The sequence below is a fragment of the Dendrobates tinctorius genome, unplaced genomic scaffold (genome assembly GCF_039654945.1).
Source record: "Dendrobates tinctorius isolate UK_male_01 unplaced genomic scaffold, ASM3965494v1 ptg000387l, whole genome shotgun sequence".
In the NCBI taxonomy this organism is placed as follows: Eukaryota; Metazoa; Chordata; class Amphibia; order Anura; family Dendrobatidae; genus Dendrobates; species Dendrobates tinctorius.
In genome coordinates this window covers 2950487-2977151 of record NW_027362053.1, presented here as the reverse complement: position 1 = coordinate 2977151, position 26665 = coordinate 2950487, and the positions used below count along the sequence as shown (strand labels likewise).

The 26665-nt window shown below is 47.5% G+C and overlaps 1 protein-coding gene and 1 long non-coding RNA gene across 9 annotated transcripts in view; one reads left to right on the top strand and one right to left on the bottom strand.

Annotated features, from left to right (window-relative positions):
- The window catches only part of LOC141076096 (uncharacterized), a 91198-nt gene extending 73686 nt beyond the window's left edge, over positions 1-17512 (bottom strand). The window contains exons 1-2 of one of the 8 annotated variants that reach the window (XM_073563377.1): positions 17319-17457; positions 14764-14888 (exon numbers count right to left, since the gene is read on the bottom strand). In XM_073563377.1, coding sequence (XP_073419478.1) covers positions 14764-14841 — 78 coding nt within the window. In that variant the 5' untranslated portion in view covers positions 14842-14888; positions 17319-17457. Of the gene's footprint in view, positions 1-14763; positions 14889-17300 lie in introns of those variants that run through there. The other 7 variants (XM_073563380.1, XM_073563376.1, XM_073563379.1 and 4 more) reach the window with 7 other exon arrangements.
- LOC141076098 (uncharacterized) lies at positions 17503-25169 on the top strand. Its single transcript, XR_012227406.1, has 2 exons — positions 17503-17826; positions 24501-25169. It is a non-coding gene; the product is annotated as an uncharacterized lncRNA (long non-coding RNA).
- The last annotated feature ends 1496 nt before the right edge of the window (positions 25170-26665 follow it).

Below are 26665 nucleotides of genomic sequence, written 5' to 3'. Positions count from 1 at the left end.
GGGCACCCCTGCCTCGTGCCTCGATGTAACTCAAAGGGAGTTGACAAATCGCCATTCACTCTCATTCTAGCCGACGGCGTGTCATATAACATCTTAACCCATGAGATAAAGTTTATGCCCAGTCCAAATGTATTCATAACTTCCCACAAATACTCCCATTCTATTGAGTAGAAAGCCTTGGCCGCATCCAATGAACATATGACCCTATCACCCGGATTATCCACTTGTAGCTGCAGGTTAAGGAACAATTGTCTGATGTTTGTTGCAGTAGACCTCGCAGGCATAAATCCCGATTGGTCCATGTGTATCACCTTTGTTATTACCTTAGTAAGTCTAGAAGCAAGAACCTTTGCAATAATTTTAATGTCAGTGGTCAGCAGTGAAATCGGCCGATAAGAATCTGGCAGCAAGGGATCTTTTCCCGGTTTCGGAATTACAACTATCACCGCCTCCTTCAGAGACCTTGGTAACATTCCCTCCTCAGAAGCTCTCTCAATAGTAGTCAACAGCTGTGGTAGCAAGACACCCCCAAATTTCTTATAGACCTCCAGGGGCAGACCGTCCAAACCCGGTGATTTATTATTGGCCATTGACTCCACCGCCAATTGTAATTCCTCCAAAGTAATAGGTCCATTTAGGTAGGCCCGATCTACCTCCGAAAGAGTAGGGATTGGTATTATGTCTACGTATGCTTTAATCTGCTCCTTAGTACAGGCCAGTTTAGTGTTATATAAATCTTTATAGAAATCTGCGAAGACTGACAGGATTTCAGATGGACTATTAACAATTGTACCTGTTGTATCTTTAATAGCGCCAACAAACGCCGTTTTCCTCTACGCCTTTGCTATAAGAGCCAGCAAGTGTCCTGCTTTCTCCCCTTCTTCAAAAAACCGTTGTCTAGCAAATAATCTCTTATTGTTGGCCTTTTCCAGAACGTGGGTATTATAAGCCGTCTGTGCCCCCCTTCCATTCCCGCAGGTCCTCCTCCGCTCCCGTCAGGACTAACTGCCTTTCTGTAGTACTCACTCTATCCCTAAGGAAAACCCCAAACTGCTCAGTTTTATTTTTGGCTCTATTTATAGCTTGGATTAGATTTCCCCTTAGGCAGGCCTTCATAGAATCCCAAAGAACACTTTGCGTAACTGATCCCTCATTCTCCTCAAAGAACCTATTCAGGGAGATCCCAATTGACTCCCAAGTCAATAACCTGAAGCCAGAAAGCATTCATAGACCACATAGTGACATTTAACGGAAGTCTAACGGAGCAATTAATAGTAATTACTAGCGGGGAATGGTCAGATAAAAGTCTAGGTAAGTACTCCACTTTTTCTACTGCCGCAAGGATGCTTTCCGTGCCCAGGGCCATATCAAGTCGCGATAATGTGTTATGTGTTTTAGAATAACAAGAAAACTGCCTTTCCCTGGGGTTCTTATGACGCCATACGTCCAATAACGACATTTCTTGTATAAGTACCCCAAATTTCGACTGATGAGAATCCGCCATCGCCGCCCCTGATCTAAGTTTGTCCCAATATGGGTGTATAATGTTATTAAAATCCCCTACACATATTACTGGCACATTCGGTATCTTATCCACAAATGCTGCTATCATCTCCAGCACTTTAGTATTAACCCCTTCATGACCCAGCCTATTTTGACCTTAATGACCTGGCCATTTTTTGCAATTCTGACCAGTGTCCCTTTATGAGGTAATAACTCTGGAACACTTCAACGCATCTTAGCGATTCTGAGATTGTTTTTTCGTGACATATTGGGCTTCATGTTAGTGGTAAACATAGGTCGATAATTTTTGCATTTATTTGTGAAAAAAACAGAAATTTGGCGAAAATTTTGAAAATTTCGCAATTTTCAAATTTTGAATTTTTATTCTGTTAAACCAGAGAGTGATGTGACACAAAATAGTTACTAAATAACATTTCCCACATGTCTACTTTACATCAGCACAATTTTGGAAACAATTTTTTTTTTTGTTAGGAAGTTATAAGGGTTAAAAGTTGACCAGCGATTTCTCATTTTTACAACAATATTTACAAAACCATTTTTTTTAGGGACCACCTCACATTTGAAGTCACTTTGAGGGGTCTATATGGCAGAAAATACCCAAAAGTGACATCATTCTAAAAACTGCACCCCTCAAGCTACTCAAAACTATATTCTAGGAGATTATTAACCCTTCAGGTGCTTCACAGGAACTAAAGCAACGTGGAAGGAAAAAATGGACATTTTATTTTTTGCACCACAAATTTTCTTTTATCATTAATTTTTTTCATTTTCACATGGGCTACAGGATAAAATGGATCCTAAAATTTGTTGGGCAATTTCTCCTGAGTACACCGATACCTCATATGTGGTCATAAACCACTGTTTGGGCGCACGGCAGGGCTCAGAATGGAAGGAGCACCATTTGACTTTTTGAATGGAAAATATGCTGGAATATTTAGCGCTTGCCATGTCGCGTTTGGTGAGTCGCTGTGCGCCTAAGCACTGGAGATTCCCCCCCAAGTGACCCCATTTTGGAAACTAGACCCCCCAAGGAACTTATCTACATGCATAGTGATCACTTTGAACCCCACAGGTGCTTCACAAATTGATCGGTAAAAAAAAAAAGTACTTTTTTTTCACAAAAATTTTCTTTTGGTATCAGTTTTTTCATTTTCACATGGGCAACAGGATAAAATGGATCCTAAAATGTGTTGGGCAATTTCTCCTGAGTGCACAGATACCTTATATGTGGTCATAAACCACTCTTTGGGCGCACGGCAGCGTCCGTAAGTGAAGGAGCGCTATTTGACTTTTTGAATGGAAAATTCGCTCCAATCGTTATCGGACACCATGTCGCGTTTGGAGAGCCCCTGTGTACCTAAACATTGGAGCTCCCCCACAAGTGACACCATTTTGGAAACTAGACCCCTTAAGGAACTTATCTAGATGTGTAGGGAGCACTTTGAACCCCCAAGTGCTTCACAAAAGTTTATAACGTAGAGCAGTGAAAATAAAAAATCATTTTTTTTCCTCAAAAAAGATTTTTTAGCACGCTATTTTTTATTTTCACAAGGGTAACAGGAGGAATTGGACCACAAAAGTTGTTGTCCAGTTTGTCCTGAGTACGCTGGTACCCCATATGTGGGGGGGAACCACTGTTTGGGCGCACGGCAGGGCTCAGAAGGGAAGGAGTGCCATTTGACTTTTTGAAATGAAAATTAGCTCCAATCGTTAGCGGACACCATGTCGTGTTTGGAGAGCCCCTGTGTGCCTAAACTTTGGAGCTCCCCCACAAATGACCCCAGTATGGAAACTAGACCCCCTAAGGAACTTATCTAGATGCATAGTGAGCACTTTGAACCCCCAGGTGCTTCACAGAAGTTTATAACGCAGAGCCGTGAAAATAAAAAATATTTTTTTTTCTTAAAAAAAATATTTTTAGTCCGCAATTTTTTATTTTCACAGGGGTACCAGGATAAATTGGACCCCAAAAGTTGTTGTACAGTTAGTCCTGAGTACACTGGTACCCCATATGTGGGGGGGACCACTGTTTGGGCACACGTCGGGGCTCAGCAGGGAGGTAGTGACATTTTGAAATGCTGACTTTGATGGCATGGTCTGAGGGTGTCATGTTACATTTGCAGAGCCCCTGTGTGCCTAAACAGTAGAAACCCCCGGCATGTGACCTCATTTTGGAAACTAGACCCCCCCAAGGAACTTATCTAGATGTGTGGTGAGCACCTTGAACCCCCAAGTGCTTCACAGAAGTTTATAACGCAGAGCCGTGAAAATAAAAAATCATTTTTTTTCCTCAAAAAAAAAAGATTTTTAGCCCGCAATTTTTTTTCACAACAGTAACAGGATGAATTGGACCCCAAAAGTTGTTGTACAATTTGTCCTGAGTACGCTGATACCCCATATGTGGGGGGGAACCACTGTTTGGGCACACGTCAGGGCTCGGAAGGGAAGTAGTGACATTTTGAAATGCTGACTTTGACGGCATGGTCTGCGGGCGTCATGTTACATTTGCAGAGCCCTTGATGTACCTAAACTGTTGAAACACCCCACAAGTGACCCCATTTTGGAAACTATACCCCATAAGGAAGTTGCCTAGATGTGTAGTGAGCACACTGAACCCCCAAGTGCTTCACAGAAGATTATAACGCAGAGCCATGAAAATAAAAAAAAAATTTTTCCTCAAAAAAACGATTTTTTAGCTCGCAATTTTTTATTTTCACAAGGGTAACAGGAGAAATTGGACCCCAAAAGTTGTTGTCCAGTTTGTCCTGAGTATGCTGGTACCCCATATGTGGGGGGGAACCATTGTTTGGGCACACGTCAGGGCTCGGAATGGAAGTAGTGACGTTTTGAAATGCAGACTTTGATGGAATAGTCCGCGGTCGTAATTACGTTTGCAGAGCCCCTGATGTGCCTAAACAGTGGAAACCCCCCACAAGTGACCCCATTTTGGAAACTAGACCTTCCAAGGAACGTATGTAAGATGTGTTGTGAGCACTTTGAACCCCCAAGTGCTTCACAGAAGTTTATAATGCAGAGACGTGAAAATGAAAAAATAATTTTTTTCCACAAAAATAATTTTTTAGCCCCCAATTTTTTATTTTCCCAAGGGTAACACCGGAAATCAGTCCACAAAAGTTGTTGTGCAATTTTTCCTGAGTACGCTGATACCCCATATGTTGGGGTAAACCACTGTTTGGGCACATGTCAGGGCTTGGAAGGGAGGGTGCACCGTTTGACTTTTTGAACGCAAAATTGGCTGGAATCAATGGTTGCACCATGTCGCGTTTGGAGACCCCCTAATGTGCCTAAACAGTGGAAACCCCTCAATTCTAACTCCAACCCTAACCCCAACACACCCCTAACCACAGCCCTAACCCTAACACATCCCTAACCACAAGCCTAACCCTAATTCCAACGCTAACCCTAATTCTAACCCTAATTCCAACCCTAACCCTAATTCCAACCCTAACCCTAATTCCAACCCTAACCCTCTTTCCAACCCTAACCCTCTTTCCAACCCTAACCCTCTTTCCAATCCTAACCCTAACCCTCTTTCCAACCCTAACCCTAACCCTCTTTCCAACCCTAACCCTCTTTCCAACCCTAACCCTAACCCTCTTTCCAACTCTAACCCTCTTTCCAACCCTAACCCTAACCCTCTTTCCAACCCTAACCCTCTTTCCAACCCTAACCCTAACCCTCTTTCCAACCCTAACCCTATTTCCAACCCTAACCCTAACCCTCTTTTCAACCCTAACCCTCTTTTCAACCCTAACCCTAACCCTAATGGAAAAATAAAAATAAAAATATTTTCTTTACTTTATTAGTTGTGCCTACCTATGGGGGTGATAATCGGGGGGTTTATTTACTTTTTCTTTCATTTTGAGCACTGTGAGAGTGATCAAAATGAAAGAATGGAATCTGCAGCCGGCAGATTCGGGCGGGCGCACTGCGCATGCGCCCGCCATTTTCAAGATGGCGGCGCCCATGAACTGGACCCGCCGGACACCGGGAGCGACAGGGGGACTTAGAAGGTGCCGGGGGAGGTGAGATGGGGTGAGGGGGTTATCGGAAGCTGGCGGGGAGCAGAGGGAATGGGAGGGGGGCAGATGATGACAGCGGCGGCAGATCGCCGCTGTCATTCAGTTGCGGGGGGGGCGATCGCCGGTGGGGGGGGTGGAATCGGTGTTTCCAGCCATGTCCAATGCTACAGCAGCATCGGCCATGGCTGGATTGTAATATTTCATCAATTTTCATTGATGAAATATTACTATCGCTCTGATTGGCTGTTTCACTTTTAACAGCCAATCAGAGCGATCGTAGCCACGTGGGGGCGAAGCCACGCCCCCTGTGGCGAAGAACAAAGCCCCCTGTATCTGCGGGTCGGGTGACCTTTCAGTGACCCCGGTCACCCGACCCGCAGGGGGGCTTTAAAGTCATGACGCCACATAGGCGTCATGGGTCGTTCTGGCACGACTTTTCATGACGCCTACGTGCGTCAAAGGTCGTGAAGGGGTTAAAGGGTGGTGGAATATACACTTCAATCAGTATCATTTCCTTAGCCATTAGTTTACAGTGAAGTGCCACCACTCTGCCCTCCCCGTCCACCCGAGATGTTATCAGTTCAAATGGTATAGAGTTATGAACTAGAACACTTACTCCTCTAGCATAACTGGAGAAAGCAGAATGAAAGCTAGATCCTACCCATGCCCTATTTATCAGTCCCGTTTTCCCTTTCTCTAAGTGCGTATCCTGCAAGCAGACGATCGCCGGGGACCGTGTGCGAGCAAACTCCATCACCGCCGCTCTTTTAGTGGCGTCTCCCAGACCCCTCACATTCCAGGATAGTACATGAACTTTGTTATACATCTTACTGTAAGGCAAATGGTGTAATTGAATACCTCCTCACTCCGTCCTCCCATAAAACATAGCTGCTTCTGAACCGTAGTGACATATAAATACAGTGGGGCAAAAAAGTATTTAGTCAGTCAGCAATAGTGCAAGTTCCACCACTTAAAAAGATGAGAGGCGTCTGTAATTTACATCATAGGTAGACCTCAACTATGGGAGACAAACTGAGAAAAAAAAATCCAGAAAATCACATTGTCTGTTTTTTTTTCATTTTATTTGCATATTATGGTGGAAAATAAGTATTTGGTCAGAAACAAGCAATCAAGATTTCTGGCTCTCACAGACCTGTAACTTCTTCTTTAAGAGTCTCCTCTTTCCTCCACTCATTACCTGTAGTAATGGCACCTGTTTAAACTTGTTATCAGTATAAAAAGACACTTGTGCACACCCTCAAACAGTCTGACTCCAAACTCCACTATGGTGAAGACCAAAGAGCTGTCAAAGGACACCAGAAACAAAATTGTAGCCCTGCACCAGGCTGGGAAGACTGAATCTGCAATAGCCAACCAGCTTGGAGTGAAGAAATCAACTGTGGGAGCAATAATTAGAAAATGGAAGACATACAAGACCACTGATAATCTCCCTCGATCTGGTGCTCCACGCAAAATCCCACCCCGTGGGGTCAGAATGATCACAAGAACGGTGAGCAAAAATCCCAGAACCACGCGGGGGGACCTAGTGAATGAACTGCAGAGAGCTGGGACCAATGTAACAAGGCCTACCATAAGTAACACACTACGCCACCATGGACTCAGATCCTGCAGTGCCAGACGTGTCCCACTGCTTAAGCCTGTACATGTCCGGGCCCGTCTGAAGTTTGCTAGAGAGCATTTGGATGATCCAGAGGAGTATTGGGAGAATGTCCTATGGTCTGATGAAACCAAATTGGAACTGTTTGGTAGAAACACAACTTGTCGTGTTTGGAGGAAAAAGTATACTGAGTTGCATCCATCAAACACCATACCTACTGTAAAGCATGGTGGTGGAAACATCATGCTTTGGGGCTGTTTCTCTGCAAAGGGGCCAGGACGACTGATCCGGGTACATGAAAGAATGAATGGGGCCATGTATCGTGAGATTTTGAGTGCAAACCTCCTTCCATCAGCAAGGGCATTGAATATGAAACGTGGCTGGGTCTTTCAACATGACAATGATCCAAAGCACACCGCCAGGGCAACGAAGGAGTGGCTTCGTAAGAAGCATTTCAAGGTCCTGGAGTGGCCTAGCCAGTCTCCAGATCTCAACCCTATAGAAAACCTTTGGAGGGAGTTGAAAGTCCGTGTTGCCAAGCGAAAAGCCAAAAACATCACTGCTCTAGAGGAGATCTGCATGGAGGAATGGGCCAACATACCAACAACAGTGTGTGGCAACCTTGTGAAGACTTACAGAAAACGTTTGACCTCTGTCATTGCCAACAAAGGATATATCACAAAGTATTGAGATGAAATTTTGTTTCTGACCAAATACTTATTTTCCACCATAATATGCAAATAAAATGAAAAAAAAACAGACAATGTGATTTTCTGGATTTTTTTTTCTCAGTTTGTCTCCCATAGTTGAGGTCTACCTATGATGTAAATTACAGACGCCTCTCATCTTTTTAAGTGGTGGAACTTGCACTATTGCTGACTGACTAAATACTTTTTTGCCCCACTGTATATGGAAACCCACCTACTCATCACAAATTGCAATATGAAAATAAAGTTATCATTGTCTAACACATTAACACCTGGATCAAATAATAGGAGACGTGCATACCCCTCCCACCCCAAGAAAAGAGAACAGAAAGAAGTAAACCCCACAAAAAACAGCAATATAGAAATCCTTCTGCAAATATCATACGGACAAGGGCACCAGTCCATCCTTCAGCTGTACAGGAAGCGACCATGAAAAAAGGAAGGATACAAACAAAAAAAAAAAAAAGGGTGCAACAAGAGCAGTCTACCGCGCCGATCTTCACCTTTTGTTTTAACCGGATACAATGCACAGTATTAAAGTTCCACTGGGCCGTGGATAGACATCTTTATAAAGAAACCAAAAACATACTACCGGCAAATAACGATGGCGAATACTTTTATATGAAATCCATTTCTTTTATGAACTCCGGCGAATCCTTTGCTCATTTTATTCAATCCAACGAAGCGCATCTTTCGGATGTTCGAAGAACGAGGTTTCTCCCAGTGCTGCCACTCTCAACTTTGCTGGGTAAATCATGGAGTACGGGATTTGGAGATTCCGCAGTTGTCTCTTTACATCGCCAAATTGGGCTCTGCGCTTGGAGACTTCGATGGAATAATCCGGGAAAAAGGAGACATCGCGGCCATTGTAGGTAATTTTTCCTTTAGTACGTGCTGCTTTCAAAATGGCGTCTCTGTCTCTGCAATGCAGCAGCTTTATCAGTACCGGCCGTGGGGGAGCTCCAAGGTGGTAATGGTCTGGTGGGGACCCTATGTGCTCCCTCCACTGCAAAGAGCGGGGTCAGTCCATCCAATGCAAATAATTCACGCAGCCAGTTCTCGAAAAACTCTGAGGGGTTATTGCTCTCAGTTTTTTCAGGGACCCCAATAACTCGGACATTATTCCGTCTGAGCCTATTCTCCAAGTCATCTGCTTTAGCTTGCAAAGCTAAGATTTGTTGGTCATGTCTGCGGGTGTCTCGTGTTACCTGGGGGAAAGCATCCTCCATGTCCCCGAGTCTACCCTCCGCTGCCGACACCCTGTCACTCACTTTTTGCATATTCTGACGCATAAATAATAGTTCCTCCTTAATCTGTCCCATCTGAGTTCCCAGAGATGTGAGAGTAGAGCCATATTGTGTCACAGCCATAAATACGTCCCTCAATGTAGGTTCTGTGTTGCCAGGAATAACAACTGCGCCGTCTGAATGGGGTATCTCTTTAAGTACCATGGCTCCCTCTGCTGGTGCTTCTGTGCAAGTGTTCATTTCCATATTATCATCTCTGGAATCTTCTCCACCATCAGCAAGCACCGAGAATCTGCTGCCCTGCGGTGACTTCCCCCCTGCCCTCCGATCTCACTGGGGCCTTACTTGGAGTTCTGGCAAAGCCTGCCAACTTCTCTGCTGCACTGAGAGCTGCCTGCCTCTCCGACCTGGTATTTGCAACCTGCATGACGGCGCCATCTTGGATTCCTTTACCAGCTCCCACCGCTGCCTCCTTTTGCTTCTTATGCATGCCCCCAGCCATCTCTGCAGCACCCGGTGATCCCCGCGTGTTCCACACTCTCTGCCCAGTCAGTACTGGCGAAAATTCAGCAGTTGTGAGGCCCAGTGGATATAAATACAGGGTGAGTCGTCCGGAGTTCTTACACCTTGCAGCCGCTCACATGTCCAGCCAGGCCACGCCCCAATCCGCTTCCTTCTTACTGAAGACGTCGGCATACGCGTGATATGGTGCCGGGAGTCCCGGAAGATCGGCTGGTTCCTGTGGCAGATGAGAACGGGCCACTGACAACAGACAGCGTTCCTGGCAATTATGGCCCCAGCGCAAAATCTCCCCAGAGCGCCACTCCAGGACCTGTTCATGCAATCTGAGCCAGGGTAATCCAAGGAGGACAGCGTGGGACAAATTGGGCAGCACGTAGAAAGCTATCTTCTCCAGATGAAGAGCTCCCACTTGAAACTCAACTTCGGCAGTAACCATGGTGATGAGCTCAGGAAGTGGTCTGCCATCCACAGACGCAATCGCATGTGGGTTCTCCAAGGTAACCACAGGAATCTGGAACTTGTTAACCTCCTCAAGCCGAATAAAATTGCCAGCCGCACCCGAGTCCACATACGCCTCCACAGATCTACGCTCCCGACCTAGAATAATTAAAGCCGAAATGGTAAGGGGCAGAGAGGAATTAGAGTCACCTAGGGAAGCCTCTCTTACCTGGCCTAGGTGGAGGCGTTTCCCGGTCTCACAGGACAGGTGCGCAAAAAATGATTGGCACCGCCGCAATACAGACAAAGGCCCTCCGTCATTCTCTCCCTGCGCTGTTGCTCAGACAACCTAACACGGTCTATTTGCATGGGCTCGGGGGCAGAGCTGGCAGAGGGTGCAGAGGAACGTGGAATGGGGGCTTGATAGAGCCTAAAGGGTCTCCTCTCTCTGGCAGCCTCCCGAGAACGTTCGAGAAACCGGAGATCTATATGAGTGGCCAGGGATATGAGATCTTCCAGGGTGGTAGGAGTATCCCGTCCGGCAAGCTCGTCTTTTATCTTGCCAGAAAGACCCCTCCAAAAGGCTCCCACCAGGGCCTCATTATTCCACCCAAGCTCCGAAGACAGTGTCCGGAAGCGGATGGCATACTGCCCCACGGTGAGTGAACCCTGACGGAGGTTAAACAGAGCCTCAGTAGTAGAAGCCAACCGCCCGGGCTCGTCAAATACCTTGCGAAACATGCAAAGGAAACTCTCAATACTAGCGACCACAGGATCATCCCTCTCCCACAAAGGATTCACCCAGGCCAAAGCCTCTCCCTCAAGGTGGGACACGATGAACGCCACCTTGGCACGGTCGGAGGGGTATTGCTGGTTCCTGTGGCAGATGAGAACGGGCCACTGACAACAGACAGCGTTCCTGGCAATTATGGCCCCAGCGCAAAATCTCCCCAGAGCGCCAATCCAGGACCTGTTCATGCAATCTGAGCCAGGGTAATCCAAGGAGGACAGCGTGGGACAAATTGGGCAGCACGTAGAAAGCTATCTTCTCCAGATGAAGAGCTCCCACTTGAAACTCAACTTCGGCAGTAACCATGGTGATGAGCTCAGGAAGTGGTCTGCCATCCACAGACGCAATCACATGTGGGTTCTCCAAGGTAACCACAGGAATCTGGAACTTGTTAACCTCCTCAAGCCGAATAAAATTGCCAGCCGCACCCGAGTCCACATACACCTCCACAGATCTACGCTCCCGACCTAGAATAATTAAAGCCGAAATGGTAAGGGGCAGAGAGGAATTAGAGTCACCTAGGGAAGCCTCTCTTACCTGGCCTAGGTGGAGGCGTTTCCCGGTCTCACAGGACAGGTGCGCAAAAAATGATTGGCACCGCCGCAATACAGACAAAGGCCCTCCGTCATTCTCTCCCTGCGCTGTTGTTCAGACAACCTAACACGGTCTATTTGCATGGGCTCGGGGGCAGAGCTGGCAGAGGGTGCGGAGGAACGTGGAATGGGGGCTTGATAGAGCCTAAAGGGTCTCCTCTCTCTGGCAGCCTCCCGAGAACGTTCGAGAAACCGGAGATCTATACGAGTGGCCAGGGATATGAGATCTTCCAGGGCGGTAGGAGTATCCCGTCCGGCAAGCTCGTCTTTTATCTTGCCAGAAAGACCCCTCCAAAAGGCTCCCACCAGGGCCTCATTATTCCACCCAAGCTCCGAAGACAGTGTCCGGAAGCGGATGGCATACTGCCCCACGGTGAGCGAACCCTGACGGAGGTTAAACAGAGCCTCAGTAGTAGAAGCCAACCGCCCGGGCTCGTCAAATACCTTGCGAAACATGTCAAGGAAACTCTCAATACTAGCGACCACAGGATCATCCCTCTCCCACAAAGGATTCACCCAGGCCAAAGCCTCTCCCTCAAGGTGGGACACGATGAACGCCACCTTGGCACGGTCGGAGGGGTATTGCTGGGGTAACAGCTCAAAGTGCAGTCTGCACTGGTTCAAGAAGCCCCGGCATAGCTTTGGATCTCCGCTATACCTGGGGGGCTTTTCCAGGCGAGGTGGCGGTGATATGCCGGATCCCGGGGTTGGACAGAGGCGGCCGCCGAGGACTGTAGAGAAAATAAACGGTCATCGACGGACGCCATGTAATTTAGGATGTGGGACTGGGCGCCGCGCTGCCGCGTGAGCTCCTGCTGGATGCCGGCTAACATGGGAGCGTGCCCTGGATCGGTGGTTTGAAGAGCGGATAGCCGGGAGTCCATTGACTTCATAAAGGACATTATCCGGGTCTGGTTCTCCCGCAGGAAAAGTAACTCTTTTTGCGTAGCGGCCGCGGCTCCAGCGGAGTCCATGGCCTGGTTATACTGTGACGCTTCGGGGGTTTTGGCAGCGTCCGAGAGTGGACCCTCTGGGTCGCAGAACTGAAGCCCCCGGGGTGAGCGCACCAGGTGGAACCGACCCCTATACAGGGACCGTTTGGGGCAGGCCCGTGGGGGATCAGACACCGCGACAGCTGAAACCAAGAGGGGCGGCTCAAAGGACCGGAGTGACCACATGCAGGACTGGGAGACCGCACCGAGACCAAGGTGCGAGACGAGGAGATGTACAAAGCAATAGAAACAGAGAAGATAGGGAAGACAGGAGGACAACAGGCTAGGAAACTGGACAGGAAGGGAACCAGACACAGGGAGTGGGTCAGAACTGATGACTAGGAGACACCGACCAGCAGGGCGGTGGGCGGGCAGGGCAACCAGGAAAGGCAGAGACGAAAAGGCTAGGAAGAGTATAGGACAGGAGGAAAACCTATAGGAACCCTATAGGCGGCCAAATCAATGTATGTACTTCACACAATAACCAGGCGTCATCCCCTTATGGGAGACGCCTGATATATCCCCTGCTGGCAGGTGATTGGCTAACCGCTAATCGGCCGCCACCTACCGCAGGGTTAACCATCAGGACGGGCGCGCACCCGCGCCCTAGTGTGCATGTGAAGGCGGGGAGCTGCCCGGAGGCCAGGAAGAGGAGAAGCATGTGAGCAGGAGGAAGGAGAGAGCGCGCGCGCCGCCGGGTGAGTGAGAGCTGCGGAGGGAGCTGGTGCCCGTGGGACGGCGGCGGCCACGGCCGCCGTTGTCACATTTATTGATATTGTGCGATCAGTCTGCATATTTGTCCATTATTTCAGTATTAAATTTTGGTATTTTATCAATATTTCCTTTTTTCAACTATGAAACTGACTTTTTTGTTGAGTTGTTTTTTCTGCATTACAGAATGCTGTAGACAAGCCCCTAATGGCGGTGGCCGCATCTCATAGGGCAAAAATGAGCTGACAGATTCCCTTTAAGACACCTCAACCTAATGGGAGGTGCCTCAGCAACGTGTTAACTCTGCCTTGTTGTTCGTTTGCTAGTTCTCAGGTCCCCAGCATCTGCCTTTTCCTACCTGTACCGGTCTTCCTGTATTTGCTGTGTGTTCCTATGTTCCAGCCGTGCCTGCCAGGACCTGCCAGACTACATATCCACCGTGTTCACTAGCACCTGTCTGCATTTTCTGGGCCTGCCTATATACTAGCCATAACTGCCTGCACCTGCTTTGCCAGCCTTATACCAGCCGAAACTGTCTGCACCTACTGTGTCTGCCTGTATACCAGCCATACCTGCCGTGCCAGTCTGTATACCAGCCGAACTTGCCGTGCCTGCCTGTATACCAGTGATACATGCCTACACTTACCGTGTCTGCCTGTATACCAGTCGTACCTGCCTGCACCTGCAGTGCCAGTCTGTATATCAGCTGTGACTGCCTGCACTTGCCATACCAGCCTATATACCAGCCGCACCTGCCTGCACTTGCCGTGCCAGTCTATATACCGGCCATACCTGTCTATACCAGCCAAGTCTACCCATTCCTGGCCGTCCCATCTACCTTCCCCTTTGGGAGATCAGCTGCCGTGTGTCTGAGATGTGTCCTGGAGTAGTACCTGGTGTCCATCCAGAGTCAAGTATAACCCCACCATCAGGGACTCCAGAGAAGAGCCAGGTGTCCGCCTATTGACGCCCTTCCAGGCTCACGTTGGTCCACGGCACAGTGAATTCACTACTTTCGGTGCAATGGGCCCATGATGAGAGACATATATACATACCAGGATGAGCCCAGGATGGGGGACATATGTACCAGGAACGGGCCCAGGATGGGGGACATATATACCATGTATGGGCCCAGAATGGGAGACATATATAGCTGGAAGGCGTACATTACTACAGAATGGGGGTCATTGCTACATAATGGGGGAGATGGAAGCAACACAAATGTCCTCATAGGATTTAGAATGCTACAAGGGCCTATACAGCTGACCAACAGGCAGAGGCGTGGGGGGGGACTCATAACCAACTTTTGCACCAGGGCACATGGGACTCACTCACTACACCACTGGTTACTTCAAAGTATGATTTACTTTTGAAGCAGATACGAGTAATTTCATTTGACATGATTTCTAAGATCTCTTATTTATGACATCCAGGGTTTACTAATTCAGATAAAGCTAATATGTTCACACTGCACCTGTGATGTTAGTCCAACTGCATAATATGAGACATACTCCCAATGTCTACCCCTAATCCCCATTCCCATAGTTGATAAGGGAGCGCCAGAAAAGTGTCTCTCACCTCTCCAGTCAGCAGGTAAATGATCTCTAGGGTGAGCTTTAATATTCTTTTAGTCACCTGATTCCTGTACTTTTCCATACTGAAGCCTCAGATAAAGGACAGTGTTTGTGACGCACGGGGTGATTCTAAGGTGGAAACATACACAAAGGTAATCAACATTTGCATACAGTCCACTTATTATGAGGATTTATAAAACCAATTTACATTATTTCTTTAGCAGTGTAGATATGAACCTTATGTAATCGAAAAATATATTTACAACTTGAACTTAAAGGGAACCTGTCTGGTCCCCCATGCCCTCCAATCCAGCAGCATTGAGCTATATGTGATTAATCTCCCTCCCTAACCAGCCCTGTGAAACATAATTCAGCTCAATAAATGTTTTAAAAAAGCATTTATAACCTCTGCTTTTCTTATGCTAATGAGGGCTTTGACTAGTACATGGGGCGCTAGTTCCTCAGACTAGCCAGCCGTCTTTCAATGTTATCACACTCACCTAACAAGGAAAGTGGGCTGACTAGTCAAAGAAACTAGCGCCCCATGGACTAGTCAATGCCCTCATTAGCATATGGACAGCGGAGGTTATAAATGATTTTTTAAAACATTTATTGAACTGAATTGTTATACAGGGCTGGTTACGTAGCGAGTTTAATGACATATAGCTCAATGCTGCTGGATTGGAGGGTATGGGGGACCTGACCAGTTCCCTTTATTCATTGGCATCGACTTTTATAAATTCAGTGGTTGGCAAAAAATAACCTAGAAGATCCTGGACCTAGCTAAGCTGAAGAACAAATTAAGCATTATGCACAAATTGTGAGAAAACCCAACGCGTTGGAAAAGACAACAACCGGTAACAAGATGAAAGTACACATTATCCCAGAAATCAAGAACCCTTCACTGAAAAGCACATACATACAGGTGGAAAACAGACTGGAGAAAAAAAAGCATATGGAGAAATAACGGTCTTGGCCAGATGGGTTGCAATTGAGGAGGCCATGTAGCTCAGCAGTATGATACCAGCTCTTTATTTTCCCTTCCACTAAAAGATATCGCTCTTTAAAAGCATCACTGAGCTTTCTTCTGTGACACTAATGGTATGTGCACATAGCAAATTTTAGATGACAGCACAACCACTGAATTTTTGAAGCAGAATACTCTTTTAGAAAATGCTGGGAAGGGTTACTGAAGCAACTTTTCAGTCATTTTTTTTTTTAAACTGTATGTGTAAACTAGTGAGCCTCCTGTACAATGGACAAGTCACTTCTTTCAGTAGCTTCACGACTTTCGAATCCTTAAGAAGTTAAGATCAAAAAGACTGAAGAAATACACAAGTAATTTTGATATTGCAGTCCATTCTTTCTGGCATTTTTAAGCGCTTTTTCAGAACCCTATGAAAAAGTCACACAGATATATGTATTTAATGTATCTGGTGTCACACAGATGCGCCACCAAGCCAAATGCCACCAGAAGAAAGATGAGGTACAGTAATGGGGACCAGAAATGCACCAAGTTTTGCTAATCTCTATGATGGCCTGTGGAAAGAGCGCAATATTTTCGTGGATGATGAGCTTGGTGCGGATCTGGTCCTTTGAAGGCGATTTATATTTTTTTTCATTTGGTCTGAATCTGAACAGTATGGGTTTAGCTAGGTCACACTGGTTTCTGTCAATTTTGAGGTGATGTCACTGCCAGATATAGTCTGATTATGAAGAGACGTAAGCATGATGGGTCTCATCTGCTGAATTAAGTATTTCTTGCAGACCACTGCATCTACGGTCCACATCGGTGCCCATTTCGTGATGTAGTCAATGCTGAGACATACAGGCAGATATTTATTCATCACGTATTATTATTCATCATGTATTATCATCAGGGAAGCGTCCCATTGGCTCCAAACTTTTTCTGCAGCAGAACAAAGACCCCAAACATACAATGTCATTAAGAACTAACTGCAGCATAAGGAAGGAGTCCTGGAACTGATGGCATGGCCCTCACAAGGTCCTGTCTATGATTACATGAAGAAAACAGGATTTGTGCCGTCCTCCATCCACAGAAGACGGAACAACCATCGTGCTCAGTTACTTCAAAAAGTGCAAGCAAATGTATCTAGGAGAACTGATGCTGTTGTGAAGACAAAGGGCGGTCACACCAAATATTGCTATGATCGAGATGTCTCTTTTCTTTGTTCATTTTGCTAATTGATTAAAAGAAACTAATAACTCTTCTAGTTTTGGAAGTGCATTCTTACTTTGGAGCATTTTTTTTCACGCCTGCCTAAAACTTTTGCAGAGTAGTGTGTATATATATATATATATATATATATATATATATATAGTGGGGTCTGTAAACCCGTGCACTAGTCACACTAGGACCCTGCAGATGCATCTATCCCCTGAATGGACATTACAGACTTATTATGACCTTTCTCATACAGAACTTGCTGGTGCTGAAACAATATAGACACTGCCCAATATATAATAACATGACGGCCTCTATTACCCTCCCCCTCCCACTGCAGCAAATCAGAGTCGTACATGATGACAGCCACCTGCCTTCCCCAGCTCAGGGTCCAGGCCTGCACAGCTCCAGCGCTCCACTCTCAGATGTGACAAAGCCTCAGCACCACAGAACTGGCCAGCACACATGCGCATAGATCCAGCGGCTTCTCTCACGGCACTGCGCATGCTCGCGCAGGACGCCGGATATGACGCCACAAGAAGGGACAAAACGTTTCAAGTGAGGTCGCGTGCTGTGGTCGTCACAGTATCGGTGTTTCTAAGGTAGAGGCTGACTCCCAAGTCGGCGAAATGACCTCTGCTGACGTCATGCCCATGTGAGAAGAAGGGGCGGGGCCTCTTCCTCCATAGAGCAGAGCAGACACAAGGAGGCTGTGGATGTCATGGTGGGATTTGGAGTATTTTGTGCTAGTGGTTTGGGGTCATTCTCCATAGAGCACGTGCCATGGCGGGATTTGGAGTGTTCTTCGGATGTCATGGCGGGATTTGGAGTGTTCTTCGGATGTCATGGCGGGATTTGGAGTGTTTTGGGGTCACAGATCAGGTAAGTGGATGTTCATGCACGAGCTGGGAGTCTGCCTGGGGAGAAGGGGGTGATGTTGCTTGCATGGGGCTGCATGTGCATGCTGGAGGGGGGGTTGCTTGGGGAGAAGGGGGTGATGCTTGCATGGGGCTGGATGTGCATGCTGGAGGGGGGTTGCTTGGGGAGAAGTGAGTGATGCTTGCATGGGGCTGCATGGTGGAGGGGGATCTGCCTGCGGAGAAGGGGGTGATGTTGCTTGCATGGGGCTGGAGGGGGGTCTGCCTGGATAGAAGGGGGTTATGTTGCTTGCATGGGGCTGCATGTGCATGCTGGAGGGGGGGCTGCCTGGAGAGAAGGGGGTTATGTTGCTTACATGGGGCTGCATGTGCATGCTGGAGGGGGGTCTGCCTGGAGAGAAGGGGGTTATGTTGCTTACATGGGGCTGCATGTGCATGCTGGAGGGGGGTCTGCCTGGAGAGAAGGGGGTTATGTTGCTTGCATGGGGCTGCATATGCATGCTGGAGGGGGGTCTGCCTGGAGAGAATGGGGTGATGTTGCATGGGGCTGCATGTGCATGCTGGAGGGGGAATCTGTCTGGGGGAGAAGGGGGTGATGCTTGCATGGGGCTGCATGTGCATGCTGGAGGGGGGCTGCCTGGAGAGAAGGGGGTTATGTTGCTTACATGGGGCTGCATGTGCATGCTGGAGGGGGGTCTGCCTGGAGAGAAGGGGGTTATGTTGATTGCATGGGGCTGCATATGCATGCTGGAGGGGGGTCTGCCTGGAGAGAATGGGGTGATGTTGCATGGGGCTGCATGTGCATGCTGGAGGGGGAATCTGTCTGGGGGAGAAGGGGGTGATGTTGCTTGCATGGGGCTGCATGTGCATGCTGGAGGGGGGTCTGCCTGGGGGAGAAAGGGGTGATGTTGCTTGCATGTGCATGTTGGAGGGGGGCTGCCTGGGGAGAAGGGGCTGATGTTACTTGCATGGGGCTGGATGTGCATGCTGGAGGGGGGACTGCATGGGGAGAAGGGGGTGATGTTGGTTGCATGGGGCTGCATGTGCATGCTGGAAGGGGTTCTGCCTGGGGAGAAGGGGGTGATGTTGCTTGCATGGGGCTGCATGTGCATGCTGGAAGGGGTTCTGCCTGGGGAGAAGGGGGTGATGTTGCTTGCATGGGGCTGCATGTGCATGTTGGAGGGGAGGTCTGCCTGGGGGAGAACGGGGTGATGCTTGCATGGGGCTGCATGTGCATGCTGGAGGGGGGTCTGCCTAGGGGAGAAAGGGGTGATGTTGCTTGCGTGGGGATGCATGTGCATGCTGGAGGGGGGTCTGCCTAGGGGAGAAAGGGGTGATGTTGCTTGCGTGGGGATGCATGTACATGCTGGAGGGGAGGTCTGCCTGGGGGAGAAGGGGGTGATGTTGCTTGCATGGGGCTGCATGTGCATGTTGGAGGGGGGGCTGCCTGGGGTGAAGGGGGTGATGTTGCTTGCATGGGGCTGTATGTGCCTGCTGGGGGGGTCTGCCTGGGGACAAGGGGGTGTTGCTTGCATGGGGCTGCATCTACATGCTGGAGCGGGGTCTGCCTGGGGAGAAGAGGATGAGGTTGCTTGCATGGGACTGCGTGCTGGGAGTCTGCCTTGGGAAAAGAGGGTGAGGTTGCTTGCATGGGACTGCATGCTGGGAGTCTGCCTGGAGAGAAGAGGGTGATGCTTGCATGGGACTGCATGCTGGGAGTCTGCCTGGGGAGAAGAGGGTGAGGTTGCTTGCATGGGACTGCATGCTGGGAGTCTGCCTGGGGAGAAGAGGGTGAGGTTGCTTGCATGGGACTGCATGCTGGGAGTCTGCCTGGGGAGAAGAGGGTGATGTTGCTTGCATGGGACTGCGTGCTGGGAGTCTGCCTGGGGAGAAGAGGGTGAGGTTGCTTGCATGGGACTGCGTGCTGGGAGTCTGCCTGGGGAGAAGAGGGTGAGGTTGCTTGCATGGGACTGCATGCTGGGAGTCTGCCTGGGGAGAAGAGGGTGAGGTTGCTTGCATGAGACTGAGTGCTGGGTGTCTGCCTGGGGAAGTGGGTGTAGGTTGCTTGAGGTCTGCCTAGGCAAGGAAATGCGCTGCCGCTCGCCCTACTGGGTGCACTGCCACTCGCCCTACCGGGTGCGCTGCCGCTGTAACCAAGGTTTGCCCACAGCGCCGTACCTTTAAGGCTAGGGACCCACTGTTTTGGTCACTGTGATGTGGTAGTGGGCTTCATACAGTTTAACCCCTTCATGACCCAGCCTATTTTGACCTTAATGACTTGGCCATTTTTTGCAATTCTGACCAGTGTCCCTTTATGAGGTAATAACTCTGGAACGCTTCAACGCATCCTAGCGATTCTGAGATTGTTTTTTCGTGACATATTGGGCTTCATGTTAGTGGTAAATTTAGGTCGATAATTTTTGCGTTTATTTGTGAAACAATCAGAAATTTGGCGAAAATTTCGCAATTTTCAAATTTTGAATTTTTATTCTGTTAAACTAGAGAGTTATGTGACACAAAATAGTTACTAAATAACATTTCCCACATGTCTACTTTACATCAGCACAATTTTGGAAGCAAAATTTTTTTTTGTTAGGAAGTTATAAGGGTTAAAAGTTGACCAGCGATTTCTCATTTTTACAACAAAATTTACAAAACCATTTTTTTTAGGGACCACCTCACATTTGAAGTCACTTTGAGGGGTCTATATGGCAGAAAATACCCAAAAGTGACACCATTCTAAAAACTGCACCCCTCAAGCTACTCAAAACCACATTCAAGAAGATTATTAACCCTTCAGGTGTTTCACAAAAGCTAAGGCAATGTGGAAGGAAAAAATGGACATTTTAATTTTTCCAACACAAATTTCCTTTCAGCATCAATTTTTTCATTTTCACATGGGCAACAGGATAAAATGGATCCTAAAATTTGTTGGGCAATTTCCCCTGAGTACACCGATACCTCATATGTGGTCATAAACCACTGTTTGGGCGCACGGCAGGGCTCAGAAGGGAAGGAGCGGCATTTGACTTTTTGAATGGAAAATATGCTGGAATATTTAGCGGTTGCCATGTCGCGTTTGGAGAGTCGCTGTGTGCCTAAACACTGGAGCTCCCCCACAAGTGACCCCATTTTGGAAACTAGACCCCCCAAGGAACTTATCTAGATGCATAGTGATCACTTTGAACCCCCAGGTGCTTCTCAAATTGATCTGTAAAAAAAAAAAAAGTACTTTTTTTTCACAAAAATTATCTTTTAGCCTCAGTTTTTTCATTTTCACATGGGCAACAGGATAAAATGGATCCTAAAATTTGTTGGGCAATTTCTCCTGAGCACACCGATACCACATATGTGGTCATAAACCACTGTTTGGGTGCAGGGCAGGGCCCGGAAGGGAAGGAGCGCCATTTGACTTTTTGAATGGAAAATTAGCTCCAATCGTTATCGGACACCATGTCGCGTTTGGAGAGCCCCTGTGTGCTTAAACATTGGAGCTCCCCCACAAGTGACACCATTTTGGTAACTAGACCCCTTAAGGAACTTATCTAGATGTGTAGTGAGCACTTTGAACCCCCAAGTGCCTCACAAAAGTGTATAACATAGAGCAGTGAAAATAAAAAATCATTTTTTTTTCCTCAAAAATGATTTTTTTAGCATGCTATTTTTTATTTTCACAAGGGTAACAGGAGGAATTGGACCACAAAAGTTGTTGTCCAGATTGTCCTGAGTACGCTGGTACCCCATATGTGGGGGGGGGGGCACTGTTTGGGTGCACGGCAGGGCGCAGAAGGGAATGAGCGCCATTTGACTTTTTGAAATGAAAATTGGCTCCAATCGTTAGCGGACACCATGTCGTGTTTGGAGATCCCCTGTGTGCCTAAACTTTGGAGCTCCCCCACAAATGACCCTATTTTGGAAACTAGACCCCCTAAGGAACTTATCTAGATGCATAGTGAGCACTTTGAACCCCCAGGTGATTCACAGAAGTTTATAATGCAGAGCAGTGAAAATAAAAAATCTTTTTTTTTTTCCTAAAATTTTTTTAGTCTGCAATTTTTTATTTTCGCAAGGGTACCAGGATAAATTGGACCCCAAAAGTTGTTTTCCAGTTTGTCCTGAGTACGCTGGTACCCCATATGTGGGGGGAGACCACTGTTTGGGCACACGTCGGGGCTCGGAAGGGAAGTAGTGACATTTTGAAATGCTGACTTTGATGGAATAGTCTGCGGGCATCATGTTACATTTGCTGAGCCCCTGTGTGCCTAAACAGTAGAAACCCCCCACAAGGGACCCCATTTTGGAAACAAGACCCCCCAAGGAACTTATCTAGATGTGTGGTGAGCACCTTGAACCCCCAAGTGCTTCACAGAAGATTGTAACGCAGAGCCGTGAAAATAAAAAATCATTTTTTTCCCTCAAAAAAAATGATTTTTAGCCCGCAATTTTTTTTTCACAAGGGTAACAGGAGAAATTGGACCCCAAAAGTTGTTGTCTAGTTTGTCCTGAGTACGCTGATACCCCATATGTGGGAGATGACCACTGTTTGGGCACACGTCGGGGCTCGGAAGGGAAGTAGTGACGTTTTGGTATGCTGACTTTGATGGAATGGTCTGCGGGCATCATGTTACATTTGCAGAGCCCTTGATGTTCCTAAACTGTGGAAACCCCCCACAAGTGACCCCATTTTGGAAACTAGACCCCATAAGGAACTTGCCTAGATGTGTGGTGAGCACCTTGAACCCCGAAGTGCTTCACAGAAGATTGTAACGCAGAGCCATGAAAATAAAAAATCTTTTTTTTTCCTCAAAAAATGAATTTTTAGCTCGCAATTTTTTATTTTCACAAGGGTAACAGGATAAATTGGACCCCAAAAGTTGTTGTCCAGTTTGTCCTGAGTACGCTGATACCCCATATGTGTGGGGGAACCATTGTTTGGGCACACGTCAGGGCTCGGAATGGAAGTAGTGACGTTTTGAAATGCAGACTTTGATGGAATAGTCTGCAGTCGTCATTACGTTTGCAGAGCCCCTGATGTGCCTAAACAGTGGAAACCCCCCACAAGTGACCCTATTTTGGAAACTAGACCTTCCAAGGAACTTATTTAGATGTGTGGTGAGCACTTTCAACCCCCAAGTGCTTCACAGAAGTTTATAATGCAGAGACATGAAAATGAAAAAAACATTTTTTTTCCACAAAAATAATTTTCTAGCCCCCAATTTTTTATTTTCTCAAGGGTAACAGGAGAAATTAGACCCCAAAAGTTGTTGTGCAATTTTTCCTGAGTACGCTGATACCCCATATGTGGGGGTAAACCACTGTTTGGGCACACGTCGGGGCTTGGAAGGAAGTGAGCACCATTTGACTTTTTGAACGCAAAATTGGCTGGAATCAAAGGTTGCACCATGTCGCGTTTGGAGACCCCCTGATGTGGCTAAACAGTGGAAACCCCTCAATTCTAACTCCAACCCTAACCCCAACACACCCCTAACCACATCCCTAACCCCAACACATCCCTAACCCTAATCCCAACCTTAACCCCAACACACCCCTAACCCCAACACTAACCATAACACTAACCACAAGCCTAACCCTCTTTCCAACCCTAACCCTCTTTCCAACCCTAACCCTCTTTCCAACCCTAACCCTCTTTCCAACCCTAACCCTCTTTCCAACCCTAACCCTCTTTCCAACCCTAACCCTCTTTCCAACCCTAACCCTCTTTCCAACCCTAACCCTCTTTCCAACGATAACCCTCTTTCCAACGATAACCCTCTTTCCAACGATAACCCTCTTTCCAACCCTAATGGAAAAATAAAAATATTTTCTTTATTTTATTAGTTCTGCCTACCTATGGGGGTGATAATCGGGGGGTTCATTTACTTTTTATTTCATTTTGATCACTCTGAGAGTGATCAAAATGAAATAATGGAATCTGCAGCCGGCAGATTCGGGCGGGCGCACTGCGCATGCGCCCGCCATTTTCTAAGATGGCGGCGCCCATGAACCGGACCCGCCGGACACTGGGAGCGACGGGGGGACTTGGAAGGTGCCGGGGGAGGTGAGAGGGGGTGAGGGGGGGGATCGAAAGCTGGCGGGGAGCGGAGGGAATGGGAGGGGGGCATATGATGACAGCGGCGGCAGATCGCCGCTGTCATTCAGTGGCAGGGGGGGCGATCGCCGGTGGGGGGGGTCAAATCGGTGTTTCCAGCCATGTCCGATGCTACTGCAGCATCGGCCATGGCTGGATTGTAATATTTCATCAATTTTCATTGATGAAATATTACTATCGCTCTGATTGGCTGTTTCACTTTTAACAGCCAATCAGAGCGATCGTAGCCACGTGGGGGTGAAGCCACGCCCCCTGTGGTGAATTACAAAGCCCCCTGTATCTGCGGGTCAGGTGACCTTTCATTGACCCCGGTCACCCGACCCGCAGGGGGGCTTTGAATTCATGACACAGGGTATGCGTCATAGGTCGGATTGGCACCGACTTTCATGACGCATACGCTGTGTCACAGGTCGGGGTTAATCAGAATGTAAAGGAATAATCTCATGTTCAGTTTGTACATTTTTGATGATGGCCATTAGATCAGGGTATGAATATTGGGAGATGCGGCCATGTTTTTTGTACAACTTAGGCAGAATTTTTCTTACATAAATATCTTTGTTTTCTTCTAGGTGTTGTGGATTTCCTCCATCTTTTTTCACCGCACCCTCCACATCCACAGTAGTATGCTGTTTGGATGGCAATTCATCATTTGTCATCTCTCCATCAAGTGGAGTTCTGGTGTCTCCACCATCCGTGTTCTGCCAAAATAGGTGTGACCCAGCGCACCTCTGATGTCCAATAGATAAGTCTAAGATCTCTGAAATTCCCCTGCCCGCTTTCCACATCTCATGGCATGCTAGGGTTGGTCCTGTAGGGGTCTTCCACCTTTTCATTTCCTTTGTCCAGTATTTGTCTCACCTTTACCGTATTTGCTTTACATACTCTGTACTGTCATGCTTCTCTTTGTGTTTTTTTGGGGCTTTGTTTTATGTTTTGTTTTTTTTTGGGTCATCCTAGGACGTGTTATCTATGGCACAGGGCCCACCTAGGTCTCCTTCCCTTTACCCACGCTCATGTCCTATAGTGTAGGAATTTTGTGTTAAGTACCGCAATACAATTTTAGCAGCTAAAGCACAGGAGACTTTTGGTACAAAATGTTTTTGTGTTTTTTTTGTTATTAATCTCTAATGTGCCTTAATTCATTGTTTTTATTTCTAAAACTCATTATCATTCTTTTGTATGTATTTATATATTTTAGTTCTAACTATTTGACTTGTAATAAAATAGTTTGACAGATATGAGTTGAATTTTCATTTCTAGAATGATAAAGTTCGGTGTGACCTTAGTAGAGTACCGTATTTTTCACTTTGTAAGACGCACTTTTTTCCTTGAAAGTTGGGGGGAAAATGGGGGTGTGTCTTACAAAGCGTACATGCCTTACTGATACTGTGGGTGTAGGCCGCAGGCTGGGATGAGGGGGGGTATCCGGGTGCCCGGCGGTTGGTGGCCGCTGCTGTGGGTGTCTCAGGTGCCTAGCGGCGCTGCCCGGGGATCTGTCAACATTTTGCGACATGCCAGAGCCCCAGTACTTCCATGGTTCCCTGTGCGTGTGCTGTGGACTCCAATAATCTGTCCGCAACTGGGGGCGGCAGATGCACAGACGGTGAGCTCGGGACCAAGAGATGAGATCTCAGCACTGAAATCTCATCTCTTGAGATATTGGTCCCGAGATCACCGTCTGCGCATGTGCCGCCACTGGCGGCGGACAGATTATCTGAGTTCACTGCACAATCACAGGGAAACGTGGCAGTATCGGGGCTCTGGCATGTCGCAAAATGTCTGCGGAGCCCCAGGCAGCAGCGGTCAGCAACCGCCGGAGACCCCCGCACCAGCGCGCCGCACATCGGAGCACCCTCTCATCCCTGCCTACAACCTGCAGAATCACCCAACTCCTGCCTCCTCCATCAGCGATCCTGGGACACCGCTTCACTTCAGCCACCACCCACGGTAAGCAATAAGACGCATGGATTATAAGAAGCACCACCATTTTATTAAAAAAAAAATTTTTTCTTATTTTACTCCTCAAAATTTGGCGTGCGTCTTATAATCCGAAAAATACGCTAACTGCATTTGGATCTGTATCGGGCTGTGTCCACACATTACGGTTTATTGGGGGAAGTATCTGCAGGGATGTCCTCACCAGTAGACCAGACCCGCACTTCCATGGAGACCGTACAGCCGGACCAGTTGTATGTTTTGTTTTGTTTTTTCCTTCCATAATTGTTTTTTCTTAAAGACATAAGCTGCTTTTCGCTGAGGGTTTGACTGCTGCTGTCACCACTGATGGAACAGGCTATGGCAGATTTTCCAGAGGAAAAATATCTTTGTAATGTTAGGCAATATTCACATTTTATTTTTTGGATACTAATGGTTTACAAAATGATGATGACCAGTGACAGAGCTGGAATGAATGTGTCGCATGGATTTATGTCTTGCTACATCAATGAAGGAATGTGCTCCTCAGACCTCCTGGAGACCACAACCCTGGATCAGACCTAAAATCACAGGACAATAAGGGGATGTGCACACGTTGCGGATTGCTGTGCGGAATCTGCATCTTTTGGCAGAATCCGCAGGTCAAAATCCATGCGTTTTTAATGCGGATTTTGTGTGGATTTGGCCTGCGTTTTTACACCTGCCGATTCCTATAATGGAATGGGTGTAAAAACGCTGCGGAATCAGCACAAAGAAGTGACATGCTGCGGAAAATAAACCGCTGTATTTCCGCGTGGAT